Here is a 17,794-nt window from a genome sequence, read left to right on the forward strand (position 1 = left end):
GGTGTTGTGTGTGTGTGTCGCGCACCATAAAAAGGCTGACCGCAAGGAGACTGATTTAAAGACCCAAAATTTGGGTTATGTAAAGAGGTAGGACTGGGAAAAAAAGTGTGTAATGGAACGGAAAATAAAAGTGCAGGGTGAGGGGGACTGACTTAGTGATTTTGTGTCTACCTTAGCGTTGGATTTCCCCCGTGGTGACTACCGTTAGAATCTAGTTTTTGAATTCACATGTTTTTCTCCCCTCTTTTCATTACTTCAAATTTTTTCCTTCTATGATCCCCTTGCTTTGAATTTGATCTCAAATACAGCCATGTGTTTACAGCCTTTGGAAAGCAAGGTTGTGTATGGCTTCAGGGTGAGTTTCTTCGTCTGGAAACAGCTATACAAATGGGAGGCACGTGGCCAATTCCTGCTTTTTAGCAGGTTTGATGTGACCTTCAAAACTCCTTAGGACACGCTGGTCTCCAGTGGGGCTGCATCTCCACTCAGACTCCGGCTGGCAGGCTCTCCCACGCCTACTTGGGTGTGTGTAACTCACGGCTCGGAGGGTAGAGTTGCCCAAACAATACAAAAACACTAATAGAAAGCAAATCACAAAACCCTGTGCCTTACCAAAGTGGGATGATGAGGAAAGTCGCAGAAGGAGTCAGCCTTGTCCTTTTCAAATTCGAGTGCAGGGATGGACGGACACACACACACACACACACACACACACACACACACACACACGCACGCGCGCGCTCTGCCCACTCCCCGCAACACTGCCCCAGCTTCCCTCACCAAATCCTGATTCATGAACCGTGCCACCTTTGTCTCATTTTAAATTGTGCAGACTATTTTAATCCTCCCACCCCCATCTCAGATTTTCCCCTCCCTCCATCCTCTGGAAAGCTGTGCTGTAGAGCGCTAGCGGGGTGGGAGAGTACTTCTCCCCAAGGCTCCGGGAGGCGAGAGCGGAGGAGCCCCCTCACCTGCTCCTGGCTGAGGGCGCGGGGGAAGCGCCTCGGCCCCTTTAAGGTGCGGCGCTCGGCGAAGTGCGGGCAAGCGGCCCGCGAGCGGGCGCGGGGCCAGGAGCCGGGTGGGGAAGTCCTGCCTCCCCCTCCGCCCGCACCCGGCCTCGCGGGGCCCGTGCCCTCCGCCCACCACGCCACGAGGGCCATGCTGTGCCACTGAACCATGTCCTCTTCCTACGCCAAGAACGGGGCGGCGGACGGGCCGCACTCCCCCAGCTCGCAGGTACCGCCCCCTCCTCCACCCGCACCGCCCCGCGCCCCGCCTTGGTGCCGCGAGTGTGGGGCGCTGGTCCGGAGCCGCGGCTCCCTCCTCCGCGCCTCCCGCCCGCTCCTCCTCCTCCCCTCCTCCTCCTCGGAGCCCCGCTCCTGGGCTCCGCGCTCGGGCTTGAGAGTCCGCAGCCTCCTGTCGCCGATGCTGGGGACTCAGACCCGGCACACGCGACGCTTTGTTAATGGATGTGGTGGGTGCTCGGGGCCACCCAGCTCGGGGTGAGGGGGTGGGGTGGAGGCTCTGGGAGGCATCGGGGAGACTAGGGCGAGGGGCTCAGGGGTCCCCGGGGCGCGGTTCCCAAGGAGGACTCAGCTCTGGAAGCCCGCCCGGCTCTGCGTTGCGGTCCTCACTGGCTTCTTTCTGGCCCCGGTGTGTCGAGTTCAGGTGGCCCGAGGCACCACGACCCGGAGGAGCAGGTTGAAAAGATCCGATGGCAGCACCACTTCCACCAGCTTCATCCTCAGACAGGTAGGAGGCCCGGGCACCGGGAGCCCGCACCTAGCCCGGTCCCCTGCCCCGGAGCGCAAGTCCGGTCCGCGCCGCTCGGGGCTCAGGGCTCAGGGCGCAGATCTCGTCCCTCTATTGCCCGCTCCCTAGTCCTGCTTCCAACTCTGTCCCTCTCCTGGTACCCTAGCCACCTAGTATCCTCATCTCGATGTCTCTTTGTCGCTCCGGGAAGTTAGTTTGTATTTGTGGACTTGTGTCGGAGGGGACAGGGACATTGGTCCGGGACATTGAATTTAGGAGCTAGAAATGTTCGTGGCCCACCTTCGGTGCACGGAGGGACACCGGCGACCTGATTTGATGCGATGTGGGTGAGAGTTAGAGGATTTCTCCAATCTTTGTCCTATTTTGAACACTTCCACATTTTTGAGAGTTCTCTGAGTTCTGGCCAAAAGAAAGACACTTGGAACAGAAAAGTTTAGTCTCGTTTTGGCACCGCTTTATCGATTTCGCCTAATTAAGGACTGACAGGGACAGCGGTCTTGTGAGACCTAAATAAGCCAGTGCGGGCGCTGTACCTAGGGTCTGGCTGCCCTGCACCGCGTGCTGGCGTTTGAGTGTTTTTCTCGTGATCAGAAACAAGTACTTCAAACCGCAAGTGGCTAGCAATGCTCAGTCTTCGGGTGCAGGTCACCTTGAGGAAGCAAATCGACCCTGTTTGTACTACCCAGTGCTGCCAGTGAAACCTTCTCCGGAGTCGCTGGGTGCTGGAGAAAGCATGCAGAAGTGGCTCACCTTGATCCTTCTTTGGCGTGTGCGCCTTCCAGATGACTTGGGAAGGCTTTGGTCATTGCCCCAAGAAGCTTGTATCCCAAGGATCTGTCCTGGGCCGCTGGAGTGACCTTGAGAAATACCTTTCTCTCTAGGTCACCCAGAACGTGGTGTCCTGTGATTTTTTAACTTAGTAATGGCAGCCGCTGTGGGCATTTTTGATAATTAGTTTAAACATAATTTCAAAGTAGAATATGATTTAGGCTCAAAATTGGACTCCGACCGTGCTTAAAAGGTCTATAAAGCATATTTGGGTAATATTTCCACGCACTTTTGTACTTTCTGCAGAAATAGGAATTATGGCTATCATTCTGTAACTCAGTGTGGTGTGCTGCAAGCAAGAACATCATTCAAACACATGTGATTCTGCATTCATTTTGAAAGTACATTCTACCCTCTTTGCAGAGCTGGGATTATTTGTGTATTTGACAAGGGGAAGCCATTGCTCAGCTTAAAATATTTTTTGAGTTATGCAACTCTTTGAGTTCTTTATTTTGTAGATGCTTATTTTTGGTAGTGCTTTCTTATTGCAGATTCTTGGAAACACTAATTACACAGTAGTGCATTCTGTGAGTTGTTTGACTGATAAATTTGAATTTACGCTACCACTGTGCTGCTTCATATTCAGAACCTGAACAAAATAATATCCTTTCTAATATTTTTCCTAATATCCTAATAAGAAATTCTTGAAAACACACAAACACACACATACACACACACACTGTTGAAGAGTGGGGTGCTCTGTGCAGGCTTAGCAACGTAAAAAAAAATATATCGCAAAGGTAATTTTGGGAGGTATTTAGACCAGTGCTAAATGAGAATAAATATAGTTCATAAATATTTTTGAAACTGACCATACTGATTTCATAAAATGGTCCAAATTCAGGAATTAATTGTAATGAACAACATTCTTAATTTTGATACAAAAACAGTATATAATTTGGGGGGAACTTCATAGCACAGTACATTCTTGCACAAGATCTGATTTAAATACAGACCTCTCTGAACAGATTCATTTTAAAAGGAAAGATTCATATTTTTTTGATGAAATGAGGAATGATTTTAAATGGCTTTTTAATAGCACCCTTTGAATACAATTAGGCAGTTTTCACCCAAATGCCAGTGTATATATATGTATATATCTCACAACATCTTTTAGTAGAGACCTCTAAAGAGTGACAGTAATTTTAAATACTTAAAAAATTTTAATTATATTATTTGATTGCCACTGTGTGTATGTGGAGGTCAGAGAGTCCCTTCTCTCCTGTCACTATGTGAGCCCTGGGGATTGAACTCAGGTTGTCAAGTGGCAGACAACAAGCACATTTGCCCATTGAGCCATCTCTCCAGCTTTTAAATCCTCCATACTGGAAGTAATGGAATTTTCAGGTGCTGTTTCACATTTCATTTTTGCTTTACTACTGGAGAAAGTTAAGAGACCCGCTGTATTAGAGTCAGTTTTCCATTGCTGAGAAAATCAACTTAAAGGAGAAAAGATTTATCTTGCTTCGTCGCTTCCAATATTTCAGCCTGTGGTCACTTGACTGAGCCTGTGGTGAGGCACAGAGAGCTGCTGACTTCATGGCATCTGGAGCCGAAAGACAGACCTGGGAACAGAAAGCAAAGGACTTGGGCGTAATATAAACTCTCCAAGGGCATGATCCCAGAGATCTACTTCCTCCAGTTAAGCCACAGTTTCCACCTTCAAACGACACCCCCCCCCCCACAATCAGCTATGAGTTCACCAATGGATTCACCCGATAACATGATTAGAGCCCCCATGACCAAGTGCTTTTGAACATGGCTGCATTGGGAACCAAATCTTCAACAGATGAGGTTTTTTGGAGGTTTGGTAGTATGTTCAAACAATAACATCCATAAAAATAATGTTGCTCATTTCTTGCCCCTATCATTTAATGGAGGAAGAAACTTCACTAAAAACATTTCATAGGTTGCATCAGATATGGAAGAATGGACAAAAGCCAGAGGGCAGGTTGCAAGTTTAATAATGAAAACAGTTTTAGCTCTTTGACCTGGTAAGTGTTTTGCTGCCTTTGTGTGTAAATGAATGCAGAAGTGCATGCATCCCTGCACACACACACAGAAGCCTGTCTCAAAACAAGCATATTGAGGAAGAGAGGCTGCCTGGTCCTACATAGCTTGGTCCTGGAACCCTGACTGGGAATGAAGAAATGACAGACACTGAAGACAGGACAGACACACATGCAGAAAAGCTCTGAATGAATGAGCTGTGCTCACTCTGGTAGAGGGCACCTGCCACACTGTTCAGAAACTATTATGCTTGGCACAAGGAGGAGGTCTTAGCTAGTCTCTGTAGGGGACCAGCCTCAGGCATAAACACCTGGGAGGAGCAAGCTGTGATTGATAGGTCCTACACACACCAGCCAGTTGTCCCTAAACACTCTGACTTGGACCAAAGGCAGGCGTTGTTGCCTCATTCCCCTGGTCTTCTAGAATGCTGGCTGCCACAATTCAGGAGAGATGAGGCTTTGGTATGAATCCAGGGAGCCGCTAAATGGCGTCTTTGGGGAAAGGCGGGAAGATGAACTATTTGGCTACTGAAAGGAGAGTCAGGCAAAGGTGACCCACATGGCTTACACCTATGACCATCCAGTGTGTGAAGAGTCTGATGGGCTGCTCTTGGCTCTTCCCACAGGATGAGTATCAAGACCTGGCTAAAGTTAGAAGGGAGTGATACCTTACAGCAAGGCTGGATTCAGCTGGATGATGATGCTCTCATGGGTGTGGCTTTCTCAGCGTGGCCCATGGGATTTTTCTCCCGGGTCTCTGATAACGCTGTTAATGGATAGAGCATGCATTTGTGGCTCGCGTCTTGGAGAAGCGCCTTAGCGCTTGCTTAGTATCCAGCTCTGTGTTAGACATTGAGAGAAGAGGAAGCTTAAATTTTGAACTCGAAGATGTTATTGCTGAGTTGTGGAGCAAGAGAGATTACAAACAGTACAGTGATGGTAGGAGTAGGCAGGCACAGGAACCAGTGACTGCGTGGAGGGTTAAAGTGCCCGCATCTCACACCAGCTTTGTTATGAATGGCAGTGTATTGAGTTAGCCCTTGTCCCACTGGGGTTTGAAAAGAAAAATCTGATGGAGGATTAGTTTCTTTTCATTGTATTAAATGTATTTTTTTGTGAATCCCTTTATAGGGTCTGGCCTCTACCTGTTATCAGCATCATCCCCAGCTGTGATCCTTATGTCTGGGTTCCGAGCTTAAATACACAGCCTCTGCCACAGGCCCTTTGCACATACCTACACCTATGTGGAGGACTTTTCTCTTTGCCTGTTAGCTTTTCATATTTCTCAATCTCTAAGAGTTTAGATTTTGTGGAGGTTGTTTGTTGGTTTGACACAGTATTTCTCTCTGTGGCACAGGCAAGCCTCAAATTCATGACGAATCTTCCTGTCTCAGCTTAAGAATTTGGCCTTACTTCCTTTCCTGAGCTCCATCATTAGATTGATTTTCTAAGTAGGAGCTTCTAGAGCAAAGTACCTGTGCTCAGTTTTTAGTCTCACTTCTCCATTGCAGTTAAGACGGACTTAGGTCTCTCCTAATGTCTGTCAGTTGACTGACTTGAGTACCAGGAGGGTGAGGGAGTGTCTTTGCATCCTTTGGCATTAAGCGTCCTCCACTTTCAGTGCGCTGCAATTTGGATGAGTGGAGAGGATCGATTTGGGGGATGAGTTTTTGTTGAAAGGAAGCAATTGCTTCCTAACAAACCTCCCTCCAAATTCCATAGCTTAAAACAACTTATTTCTGAGCACTGACCAGACAGCTTTTCTGTTTCCTGTGATGTTTCGTAGGCGCAGGGATGGTTGGGAGGTCCAAAATAGCCTTGCATGTGTGGTCGGCAGTTGGTGCTAGCTACCGGCTGAGAACTCTGTTGGGGCTTTTGGGAAGGGGGTTGGTTTCCCTCTATTGCATCTCCCATGTCTTTTTGAACCTTTGGTGATGTAGTGGCTAGGGTCTAAGTGGGACCATCCCAAGGAGCAGAGACTGCATCTGCAGCTGTTGTGGATGTCAGCTTCAAACACAAGATCCCATTTCTCTTGTGTTGCAGAATGTAAAACAGGCCCAAGAGCCTACCCCATTTCAAGGAGAGAAAGAGGGAAGTATCTCTGTGTGTATAGGGTGAGTGTGTGTGTGTGTGTGTGTGTGCATGTTCACATGTGTGTGTGCGTGCACGCGAATGGAGCCAGCGAGGAGCCACCTGACTTACATTTTAACATGGTCTCTCATTGGGACGTACTTGCCAATTAGGTTCGGCAGGCTGGCCAGCATCAGGAGCAATCCAGTTCTGCATCCCCAGGAGGGTATCTAAAAAGCAAGCAAGCAAACAAACAAAACCCCAAATTTTGCTAAGTGTATTTATTTACTATGTGTGTGTTCTCAGGCGCACATGTCACAGCACACATGTGGTGGTCAGAGAGCAATCTATAAGAGTCATTTCTCTCCTGGGGCTTGAACTCAGGTCATGAGGCTTGGCAGCAAGTGCATTTCTCACTGAGCCCTCTTGTTGGCTGAGAGTCTCTATTCATGTTTTAAAATCTATATGAATATTTGTGTGCCTGCTTGTCTGTATGTGCACCATGTGCCTGCAGGGTCCATCAGTCTAGAAGAAGGCATCTGATCCTTGAGGCTGGAATTACAGGCAATTCTCAGTCTCCTGATTTAGGTGCTGGGAACCCAACCCTGATACTCTGAAAAAGGAGGACGTGATCTTAATGGCAGAGCCATCTCTCCAGGCCCTGAGAGTATTTTTGATGTAGTGAAAAGGTCACTTTCCGTGTGAGTAAAGAGAAATGGGTAAAACCAAATTAAACTCATCATTAATATGATATCACAACAAAAAAGAGTATTTGATTATTTTTAAAAGTGTATTATGTGTGTGTGTGTGTGTGTGTGTGTGTGTGTGTGTGTGTGTGTGAGTGCACACGTGAGTGAATGTGCCTGCATGCCTTGGGGGACTTGTGGAGGTCAATGGACAACCTAGTGGAGCTATTTCTATTCTTCTGCCTTAATGTGGTTTCTGGGGTTGAATCCTGGTCATCAGGCTTTCATGGTAAGCCCTTTATTTGGTGAGCCACCTGACTTGTCCTATTTGATGAATTTTAAGCATACTGTCTCTTAAGAATACAAGGAGCCTGATGCAGTGGTGGGAAATTTTTAGAGCCTCAGAGTTTGGGGCCAGCTTGGATAACAAAGTGAGACACCTATCTCAAAAACAAAACAAGACAAAACCCCAGAACAAACAAACAAACCCCAGAGAAAGGCTCCACAGATATAATGAAAATTGTCTACTAAACCCTCACTCATGAGCATTATATTGCACAGAGAATCTGAAAGCAAAGCATATATTTAGTAAATATTAAATGATTAAGTAATGATATGTTTCCAGAAAACTACTTAGCCATTAAAAATGAAGTGATGCCATGAAAGTATATTTAAGACATTTATTCAAAATACCCTGAAGTGAAAAGGTAAGTTATAGAACCACATAATGACGTCACATTTAGAAATAAGAGCTGTGGGACGGAAGACATGGCCGCAGCTGTCTGTGGAAGCCTTGTGTTTTTTAAAGTATGCTAATCAGATGATCCTTACAGTGATTCAGAGGAGCCACATTGTATTTAGAGATCGGAAACATATGCAGCTTCGGAGTTGATACTATAATAAAACAAGCTGGCAGAGGAATTCTTTGGGTTATAATTTGGGTACTGGTTACAGACACATTCCTCTGATGAAATGTGAATTCGTCAACAGAAGGTATCTGCTTTGTGCACAGCTCTAAGAATAATCCTATGCCTAGAGGCATGTAGATAATGCCAAATTTATCCCTGAGCCCAGGATCGCAGTTCTAGAACAGGAAGAGATCGCAGACGTAAAATCTTTCAGTTTCTCCCTTCCAGGTAACTGGAGCGCAGGATGGAAAGGTCACACGGGCAGGGGTGGGACCGAGACGACCTTGGCTCATGCTGCTTGTTTTCCCCACAGCACACTTTAGCTCTGGGTGTTAAAGATGCACGCAGATTCGTAGGTGAGGGCGCGTGAAAGGGCACACGGTGTTCCTTCCTCTTTAAACCTAGAACACTCATTTATCTCAGGACTCTGTTTAGTTATTTTCCTGTTGAAATACGGAATTGTTATGTAGCCCAGGCTGATTTGGAACCTGCATCCTCCAGTCTCAGCCTCCCCAGTGCTGTGATTACAGGTGTGGGCCTGGTTCTAGATGTGTCCTTATTCTGTGTAGATGTTTTGAAGAATGAAGCATCCTTTGGAGGGTCTGGAGCCGGTGGTTTCGTACTGATTCTACCACGGATGACCCTTTTTGCTGTGTGTTCACAGGTCACAAAGGATTGTTTGTTTGCCTAGCTAGTACACAAACAAATTATATTTTATTAGCCATAGTCTCACCGCCCTATCAAAATTACTTGTGTTTTTCCCTATCCTCCACGGACTTGAATCCAGAAACACGTTTAAACAGCTTATGAGAGAGATCAAAAAAACCCAGGAGTTAGTTATAACATGAGACCACCATTGATTTTTTTAACTTTTTTTTTTTAACTTTTTATTTTATGCAAATAGGTGTTTTTTTCTGTATGCATGTCTGTGTTCTGTATGCAGACCTGGACACTTGGTTCCTGAGGAGGTCAAAAGAGGCCATCGGATCTCCTAGCACTAGAGTTACAGGTGGTTGAGAGCTGTCATGGGGGTGCTGAGAATGAACTCAGGTCCTCTGCAAGAACAACCAGTGCCTATATGGGCTGAGCCATTTCTTCAGGCCCAAGCCACCATTGCTGTCAATCTAGAAAGCTATGGAGGAAATTGTCAGGAGCTGGACTGAAAGGAATCTATCCAGTTGGTAGGAACAAGAGACACAAGGAGATGCTGCCTCTGTCAGAGCAACCACTTGGGGTAGAGAAAAGGAAGAAGAGACATCTCTGCTCTCTCTCTCTTCCCTTTAGTTGGCCACTGGCAGCCCAAGTGGGATCCAGTTGGCATGGAAGCCTGGGAAGCATCCTTGCATGCCTGGGCCTTGGGGTGGGTGTGGGGAGGAGGCGTGAGGCTGGCCATGTAGCCATAATCTTGTTTATATTTTAGCTACAGCACAGCAGACAGTAAAAAAGTATTTTCATAAACAAAGGTGGAAGGCTTTCTTTCTTTCTTTCTTTCTTTCTTTCTTTCTTTCTTTCTTTCTTTCTTGTCTGTAAGTGGGTCTTGCTTCCTCAATAGTACAGTCCAGTTACAGTAAACGTTAAGAAAGCGTCCATACTTCCTTTGAGAATGTTCTGCAGGGTGGAGCTTCCCAAACTGAAGTCTGATAAAGCAAGACAGAGATCGACTGCTTCCCTGGCCAAACCTGCTTTGTTGTTCTTGCTTTGGAGCTTGGATAAATAGAATTGAATGTATGAAATTTGTGATGGGGAAATCTAATTACTGGGCGGCTGCACAGTTACCCATCCTTTCACTCACCTCTGAGTCTTCCCCCACACTGCCTTTCTTATTCTGTGTTCTTAGCTTATATGTTGTTCCCTAAACTCCGTTTTTGTAGAGTAAACATCTGTATGCCCTTCAGTTTAGGAGGCTAAGATGCTAAATTTTATTGACATTTAGAATACATTATGATTCAAGCTTTAATCTTCCTGGGGAATTAAAAGAAACTGTGTGGAAAGCCAGGCTGGGAATGAAGGGCTCTGAATTTGTCCCTACCTGGTCATGGCTCCACCAGCTGTCCCACACTACACTGTTCCTGAGTATGCTACCTCTCCCTCAGGGACAGAAACAAGGGCTGAACTGAGGAGAATGTTGTTATTCAAACCACTGGCTGCTTGTTGTAGGGGGTCTCTCTGCCTAAGCTACTAACTCGTGAGATGGGTTTACCTCTGCCACCTAGATCTGTCACAGTCTCTTAGCTGTGGCAGGGGGCGGTTTTCCAAGATGGTCTTCCTTTTAGTGTGCCCTTTCTTAGTTTTGTTTTCCAGCCTCAGACTCAGAAGCAGGCGGGCAACTTGAGGCTCACTCATACCACTGGAGCCTAGGAAATGCCTGTTAGCACCGGGGCATGGGGCGTGCAGCCCACATTCCAGGCTGTAGCACGCTCCCGCTCCCTGCTACGCTTTCAAGGATTTTGGACTAGTGTAGCCTCTGTTTACTCGCCCTTTGCCACAGCTTTCTGCTCAGCCCGAGAGCATGCGCTGAGAAGGGGTATATATAGACCTCAGAACTCCTGGTCCTCTGAGTTGGCCCTTCAGTAGGTGCTCCTGGCTCCTGGCCCATGATGAGAGTCTAGACTCTTCTGTCTAAGGAACCCACTTATACAATTCTTTCCATCAATAGCCACAAGAAGACAGAGCTACCCACTCACAAGCTCTTTAATGCCTTTCTGCATTAGAAAATATCAAACGGCCAAGCCCTAAGATGAGCCATGCTGTTTGCCCTGTAAGAACATTCTGTTCAAACAGTTGGCATTGTCCTGTCTTCTCAGTTGTATGCTCTTAATCCTCCATGGGCCCAGAACACAATGAAGCAGGACCCTGTTCTCTTCTCTTTAGAAGGCTGAAGACTGAGAATTCTCACAGAAGCTCATCAAGAGTCCAGACCACGTGGCTCCAGCTATGGGGGAGTCAAGGAATCATTCAGGGAGATAGGATCTGGGTTGGCTTCCTGTCACTGCAACAGATAACTGAGAAAATGGGCTTACAAGGAGGCTTTCCCTAGCATGTGCAAAGCCCTAGGCTTGATGCTAAGCACCAGCAAAGAGAATATATGTATTTGGGCCTATAGTTTCAGAAGATCCAGACTATGGGTCACCTGGCTTGGTTGCTTTGAGGCCTGAGATGTAGCCCCACACCATGGCGGGAGCCTGTGATGTCAATATGAACTGCTTGCCTCAGGCCCCACACCAAGAAGAGAAAGGAATTCTATTAGGAACTTCAAAGGCACCTCCCTACTGGCCTAGGGACTTTCCTACAGACTTGCTTCTCCAGGCGGTCCACCACCTCCCAGTAATGCCACCCTGGGAACCAAGCCCTTAACACTTGAACCTTCAGGGGACACTTATCCAAACCTTAGCAGACCAGAAGCATTGAGGCTCCTGTCCATGAAAAAGCTGCCCTATAGATTCAATTTTAAGGGAATGGTTTTTTTTTTTTTTTGCTTTCAAGAAACAACAACATGAAGCCGTGTGCCATGGCAACCTGTATTCAGGATAGAGCACGCAGGCATTATCAACACTTGGCTTGAACATAAATAGCACATTGGAATTCCTTGGTGGCCGTTCTCATTTTATTAGAGTAAACATGGAAACTTTCCTATTTCTTTAGCATAACTTGGTTATTGCACGCATAAATAGGATAGAGGTAACTACTTGACTCTGAGGGGATGACATGCAGTATTTGTACTAAGGAACATGAAAGCATTAATTAGGTAGAAGCTGTAAAAATTGTTCGACAGCTGCGGAATCGTCCAGATCACCTTATTTAATCATTTGGATGACAAATGGTGTCTCTTTTATCTCCCACTTTATCTTCTTCCCTGTTGGTAGATGGATCTTTCTCCCGAGTGGCAGCTTAATTGCTGTAGCAGTATTTGTTTTGAGAGGAAATATTTTATAAACATAAAATTGAAAAGAATATGCTTCCCTTCCCCTCCCTCTCCCCAAGGCTGTTAGAATCACCAGAAGCGGTAAACTTACGTAGCACTGATGGTGTCTATAAGTGATAGGTTTCCTGAACTTCTTATGGAAAATGCTTTTAGTCATTTCTTTTTTAATACGCGGAAAACCATCAGTGGTGGAAATACACAGTACTTTGTTCCACCCTCTTTTCAAATGGTCCACTGCTGTTGCCAACTGTTCAAATGATGATTATGGTTCAGAATCAAACAAGTGGGTAAAATGGCCACACTCCTTCACGGACACTGTCACTGCCTTTGTATTTGGGGTGCATGTACGTGTTACAGGACGGAGATAGAGATCTGTTGTCCATCACCCCCACAATTTTATCACCAGTATCACTCACCAATATCAACCCATCATTTTCCTTACTTCCCTATAACCTAGGCAATAGCTAAGCTACACTGTGTATTCCTCTGTTCTTTTTTACATAAGTAGAGCCATACAATAATGTGTGTTCTTTTGGTTCTGTTTTTATGGACGTGTTTCCTACTCCGGGGGTTCAGAGGCAGCTAGCCTTGGAGTCAGTGTGCAGTGTTGATCTGTCATTGAGAATGGACTTGCCTTTCAATGAGCTATGTCAGGGTACATGGTGTTGAGTGGGATGGGGCACCCTTGTGTTTATTTGGAACTGTGTTCTCAGGCCTTGTTGATGAGGAGTTTTTGTTGTTGTTTGGTTTTTTTTTTTTTTTTTTTTTTTTTTTTTTTTTTTTTTTTGGGCAGAGCCACTTGATTTCATGAAAATCAGACCCCTAGCTCAAGCTTCTTTGTACTAGGAGACATTTAAAAACTTGTTTTTATTTTATGTGCATGGGTATTTTGCCTGCATATTTGCCTGTGCACCATGTGTACGCAGTGCCATGGAGGCCAGAAGAGGCCATTGGATCCCCAGGATTGGAATTGCAGGTGATGATGAGCCATGTGGGTGCTGGGAATTAAATCCAGGTCCTCTGGAAGAACAGCCAATGCTCTGAAACACTGAGCCATCTCTCCAGCTCCAGGAGAGTTTTACATAATAGGATGTTGTCCACGGAGTGAAAGAAAAGTGTCTGAGAAATACAATATGATTTTGATACTAGAAATACCTTGGGTGCTGGCATTTCAAAATTCTTAAGTTTATTCTAGATTTTTTTTTTTTATAATAACGTATCTTTGGCAATTGTATTTCTTTCTCCCTTGAGAGGCACAGTCAGAAGGAACGCAGAATGCCGGAATCCAGATCTAAGGACAGAGTTTATGGGGATTGCTGGGTGTACAGACTGTGCCCTCTGTGTGGCAGGTGCTCATCAGTTATATTTCAGTACTTCCCTGGGGGACAGAAATCAATTATTACACAGTTGTGCAGGAGAGAAATAGGTCAGCTGCAAACAGCCTTGGCTAATTTCAGAAAGCTTGAGGGGTGCTTGCTTTAGTTTGGGTAGATGTTTGACTTGTTTGGTCTTCACGTTAAGGGCTGTGCTAGTGAGCATTCAGATTTTCATGTGGGACTGTCGTCATATTCTTTACCGTCACGCAGACTATTTCTTTTCTTTGTGTAAAATGAAAAGTAAGCCATATAGTATCGTTTTAAAAATGCCAAATTTTGCATTGTAAGAGGGGTGTGAAGCTTAGGGATTATTAGTGGTTTATATATATATATACATACATATATATATATATATATATATATATATATAATGTTCAATAAATGTCACACTTCCAAGTGTTTTGCTGATGTAAGTTCTATATAAGAATAAAGAAGTACTGTGTTTTTGTTTTGTTTAAAGCAAAGTGCTTTTTTGTTTTGTTTTTGAGACAGGTCTATCTGTCTTAAAACTTCAAAACGTCCTGTCACTTCTGGGCCTTTTAAAAGTAGCAGCAAAAATAAATAAATAAATAAATAAATAAATAAATAGATAAATAAACACCCTCTAAACCATGGGCCTTGGAGTCATGGACCTTGGAACACAGATCTTGGCGTTTTGGACCACAGGACGGGTTTGAGGTGGAGAAGCAGCTGAGAAGAATGGGAGGGGCTCTGGAGGGTGAGATAATGAAGGAATGGCTGCCCAGCTGTGACCTCCCATCCCCACGTACATGTCACTTGCAGCATAACCATACATACATACCACGTCTGGGACTCGACCCCGTTTTCTTGCTGTCGCTCCCTCTATCCTCCTCCTCCTCCTCTTCCTGATGATTTGTGTATGTTACAAGTCCCTGGAACCTCTTCTTCCCAGAAGCACTCTCACATACACTTCTCTGCTTCCCTGGTATGGCCCTGGTGCTCTGTTCTGTCTGGTCACTTGTTAAGTTCTCCTTTGGGCAATCTGGAAACCCTTGTACCCCACCAGCCTGTGTGTCTGCAGTGGCTGTCGCTGTGTCCCATGTGGGAGACAGGAAAAGAGGAGCTGAGAAGAGAAGTTATGTGTCTGCAGCAAGTGTAGGCTTGGCCACCTTTTCCACATGGAGACACAGACTTCACCGCTTTGCCCTTGGTGTTCCTGGTTGATAGTGTGCTGCCCAGCCATAGAGGGAGGTACCCTGTGACAGCTGTAGCTCTTCCCCCCTGGAGAACACACCACTGCATGAATCCTTTCTAAATTGGTGTTTCTCAGCTCTGTATCCCTCAGTCTCTCTGGGCAAGACTTTCTCGTCTTTGGGACACACAGCCCCCTAAATCCTTATGTGGCACTTGTGCCCTGCATCTCGCAGCTCCTTGTTAGGGCCAGGGCTGCAGCTTTGGTGGCATTGCATCTCGCAGATCCTTGTTAGGGCCAGGGCTGCAGCTTTGGTGGCATTGCATCTCGCAGATCCTTGTCAGGGCCAGGGCTGCAGCTTTGGTGGCATTGCATCTCGCAGATCCTTGTCAGGGCCAGGGATGCAGCTTTGGTGGCATCTTTCCGTAGGGTTCTCCTTGGGGATAGGACATCATTCTACTGCTGCTCAGAGCTGGATGCCAGAACTTGCTTCCGGTAGCAGGGCTCCCATAGGGTGCTGCTCACTTTGATGCAAACCGTGTCACCTTTTAGGCTCAGTGGCAACCTATATATAGTTACTCTTGTGGTGGGGTAGCAGAAGAGAAAGGATAGGAGAAGGCGACAAGACTTGGTAGGAAACCTTGGGATAGAGGGGGTCGGGGTACCTAGTTAAAAAGACAGTCATTGGTAGGAGTGTTCTGGTTTTCTGGTTAGGGTTTTTCCCTTTTCCTTTTCCTTTTCTCTTTCTGTCCTCTTCCTCCTCCTCCTCCTCCTTTTTGTTGTCAACTCGACACAAGCCAGAGTCATCTGAGAAGAGCAAATCTCAGCTCAGAAATTGCTTCCATCAGATTGGCCTGTGGACAAGCCTGTGGGGTGTTTTCTTGGTTAAGGCTTGACGCGGGAGGGCCCAGACCATTGTACGTAGTGCCATCCCTGGGCAGGTGATCTTTGGAGGGCTAAGAAAGTTAGCTGAGAGCCGGGCGTAGTGGCACATGCCTTTAATTCCAGCACTCAGGAGGCAGAGGCAGGCGGATCGCTGTGAGTTCGAGGCCAGCCTGGTCTACAAAGCGAGTCCAGGACAGCCAAGGCTAACACAGAGAGATCCTGTCTTGAAAAACCAAAAAAAAAAAAAAAAAAGAAAGAAAGAAAGAAAGTTAGCTGAACACGAGCCGAGGAGCAAGTCAGTAAGCACTGTTTCTCCATGGGCTCCACTTCAGTTCCTGCCTCGAATTCCTGCCTCTGTTTCCTTCCGTGATGGACTGCAACCTCGGACACGTAAGCCAAATTAACTCTTCCCACACTAAGCTTTGGGTCGTGATGCTCATTACAGCCACAAAAAGCAAGCTAGGACAAGGAGTCAGCTCAAGGAAGTGGCTGAGACCAAACTTGCTCCAGTTCAAGCTTTATTTCCTAACTGTATCTGTTAGGAATCTTCCCACTGCAAACAAAGAGAAACAGCAAAGACTGGGTAGCGCAAGGCGTAGGATTCTTGGCTCCCCCTGTGAAAGGTCAGAGCTGGATGCTGTCCTCCAGGGTCTCTCTCCGTCCCTGTGCTGTTAGCTTGGCATACAGTCCTCAATGCTCAGTTCTGCATGCCAGCCAAGGCCTGCATCCATCTCCTCCTGGTGGCAGCAGTGGCCGTGAGCTCTCCCATTTATCCCCAGTCCCAACTTGTAGCAGTTTCCACAGAATGATAAAAGAGAGAGAGTTTGTGTTTGTAGTTTGTCTTTGTAGCAGCTCACACTGGATACAAGTTTCTTGAATCTCATTAGCTGGAATAAACTCTCATGAGCCACACTGTGACCATCACATGGCCTTAAAGTAGCAATTGGCTACTCCTGGTGATGAGGAGGAGGCTGGCCTAGACCTAGTTGAGTGTAGGGAGGACCAGGTCCCCAAGTGTAGGCCAGACTCGGGTAAGGCGGAGATGTGTGTTCTTCCTGCTTCATACCCCGGGGTATTGGATGGCTAAGGGTAATTTTAATTGAGCAAAATACAAAGAAACATCCTCACCCTTTAATGGACAGTTTGATGCTGCTAAAATACGTTCACGTGTTTGTGCTACCACCATTACCACCTTGATAGTAAATCCATTTTTAATAAGATTTGTAGATTAAACCGGGGCTGGGACTTCTGTTGGAACTGCCTGTTTTAATGAGAGAAACGTGTCAGGTGTCCAATAGCTGAGTAAGCAGTGGACTTCTGGGATCTCACCCAAAGACTCGCACTGCAGTGGCTGCTTGAATGAACATCTCTTGAGCCTCTGTTTTTCCTTTATGTAGAATGAGAGTCGGGATTGGACTAGGTAATTTCTAAGGTTCCATCCAACCTCCTTGATAGACGACTTTATGTCTGGGTCCACAGAGGGTGGTATTCAGTAACGTAGGGACAGAAAAGCTTGCTTGCTTTCCTCTAAATTATATGTGACATGGGAGTCTTGAGATACAAGGCCCAGAGACTCATGGAAAGCCATATATATGCTTCCACCTGATGAAGAATGGGCAGAATGGGTTGCAGTGGGACCGGAAGGCATGATCTGCTGTGATAGGCTCGACCGGAAACCCAGACAAGCGGGTGTGTGTTCTTCTTGGCCTTGCTGCACAGCTTCCTTTCTCCTGGCTTGGGGGTTGGACTTGTTTGGAAGGAGGGAAAGAACAACCTGCCCTAGGTTTTACAGCTTGCACCTGAGGAGAGAGCTTCTGCGTTCTGCAGCCTAACCTGACAAGGAGGAGTTCTGGTGATACAGTGAGAGACTTTGTGCCTGTGGTCTTCCAGTCTCGCTTAGTTCAGAGTTCTCAGTATGCCTAAACGGTCCTCTCTGGGCACATCATATCTGAAGCCCGACGTTGGCTTCTGTAGGAAGCCTCTGTCACTTAATCCCTGAGATGGACTAAAACAAAACAAATGAAAAAAAAAAAAAAGCAACAAAAAAAAACCCAGGGCTTTTCAGTTCCTTGAGAACCTTAGGCGAGGACACCCTGTTATAATGTAGCAGAGAGAGTCTACGGGAGGAAATCACAGGCAGAGGATAATTTGAGATGGGGCTGGAATTTATAACTTCCAAGCATA

General features: G+C 46.3%; 1 protein-coding gene across 2 annotated transcripts in view; it reads left to right on the forward strand.

The window, feature by feature from the left end:
- Positions 1 to 904: 904 nt before the first annotated feature.
- The window catches only part of Cacnb4 (calcium voltage-gated channel auxiliary subunit beta 4), a 253,882-nt gene continuing 236,992 nt past the window's right edge, over positions 905 to 17,794 (forward strand). The window contains exons 1-2 of one of the 2 annotated variants that reach the window (XM_051167106.1): positions 905 to 1,236; positions 1,669 to 1,752. In XM_051167106.1, the coding sequence (XP_051023063.1) occupies positions 1,177 to 1,236; positions 1,669 to 1,752 (144 nt within the window). In that variant the 5' untranslated portion in view covers positions 905 to 1,176. Of the gene's footprint in view, positions 1,237 to 1,329; positions 1,475 to 1,668; positions 1,753 to 17,794 lie in introns of those variants that run through there. The other variant, XM_051167107.1, reaches the window with a different exon arrangement.

The sequence above is a fragment of the Acomys russatus genome, chromosome 24 (assembly GCF_903995435.1).
Source record: "Acomys russatus chromosome 24, mAcoRus1.1, whole genome shotgun sequence".
NCBI lineage: Eukaryota > Metazoa > Chordata > Mammalia > Rodentia > Muridae > Acomys > Acomys russatus.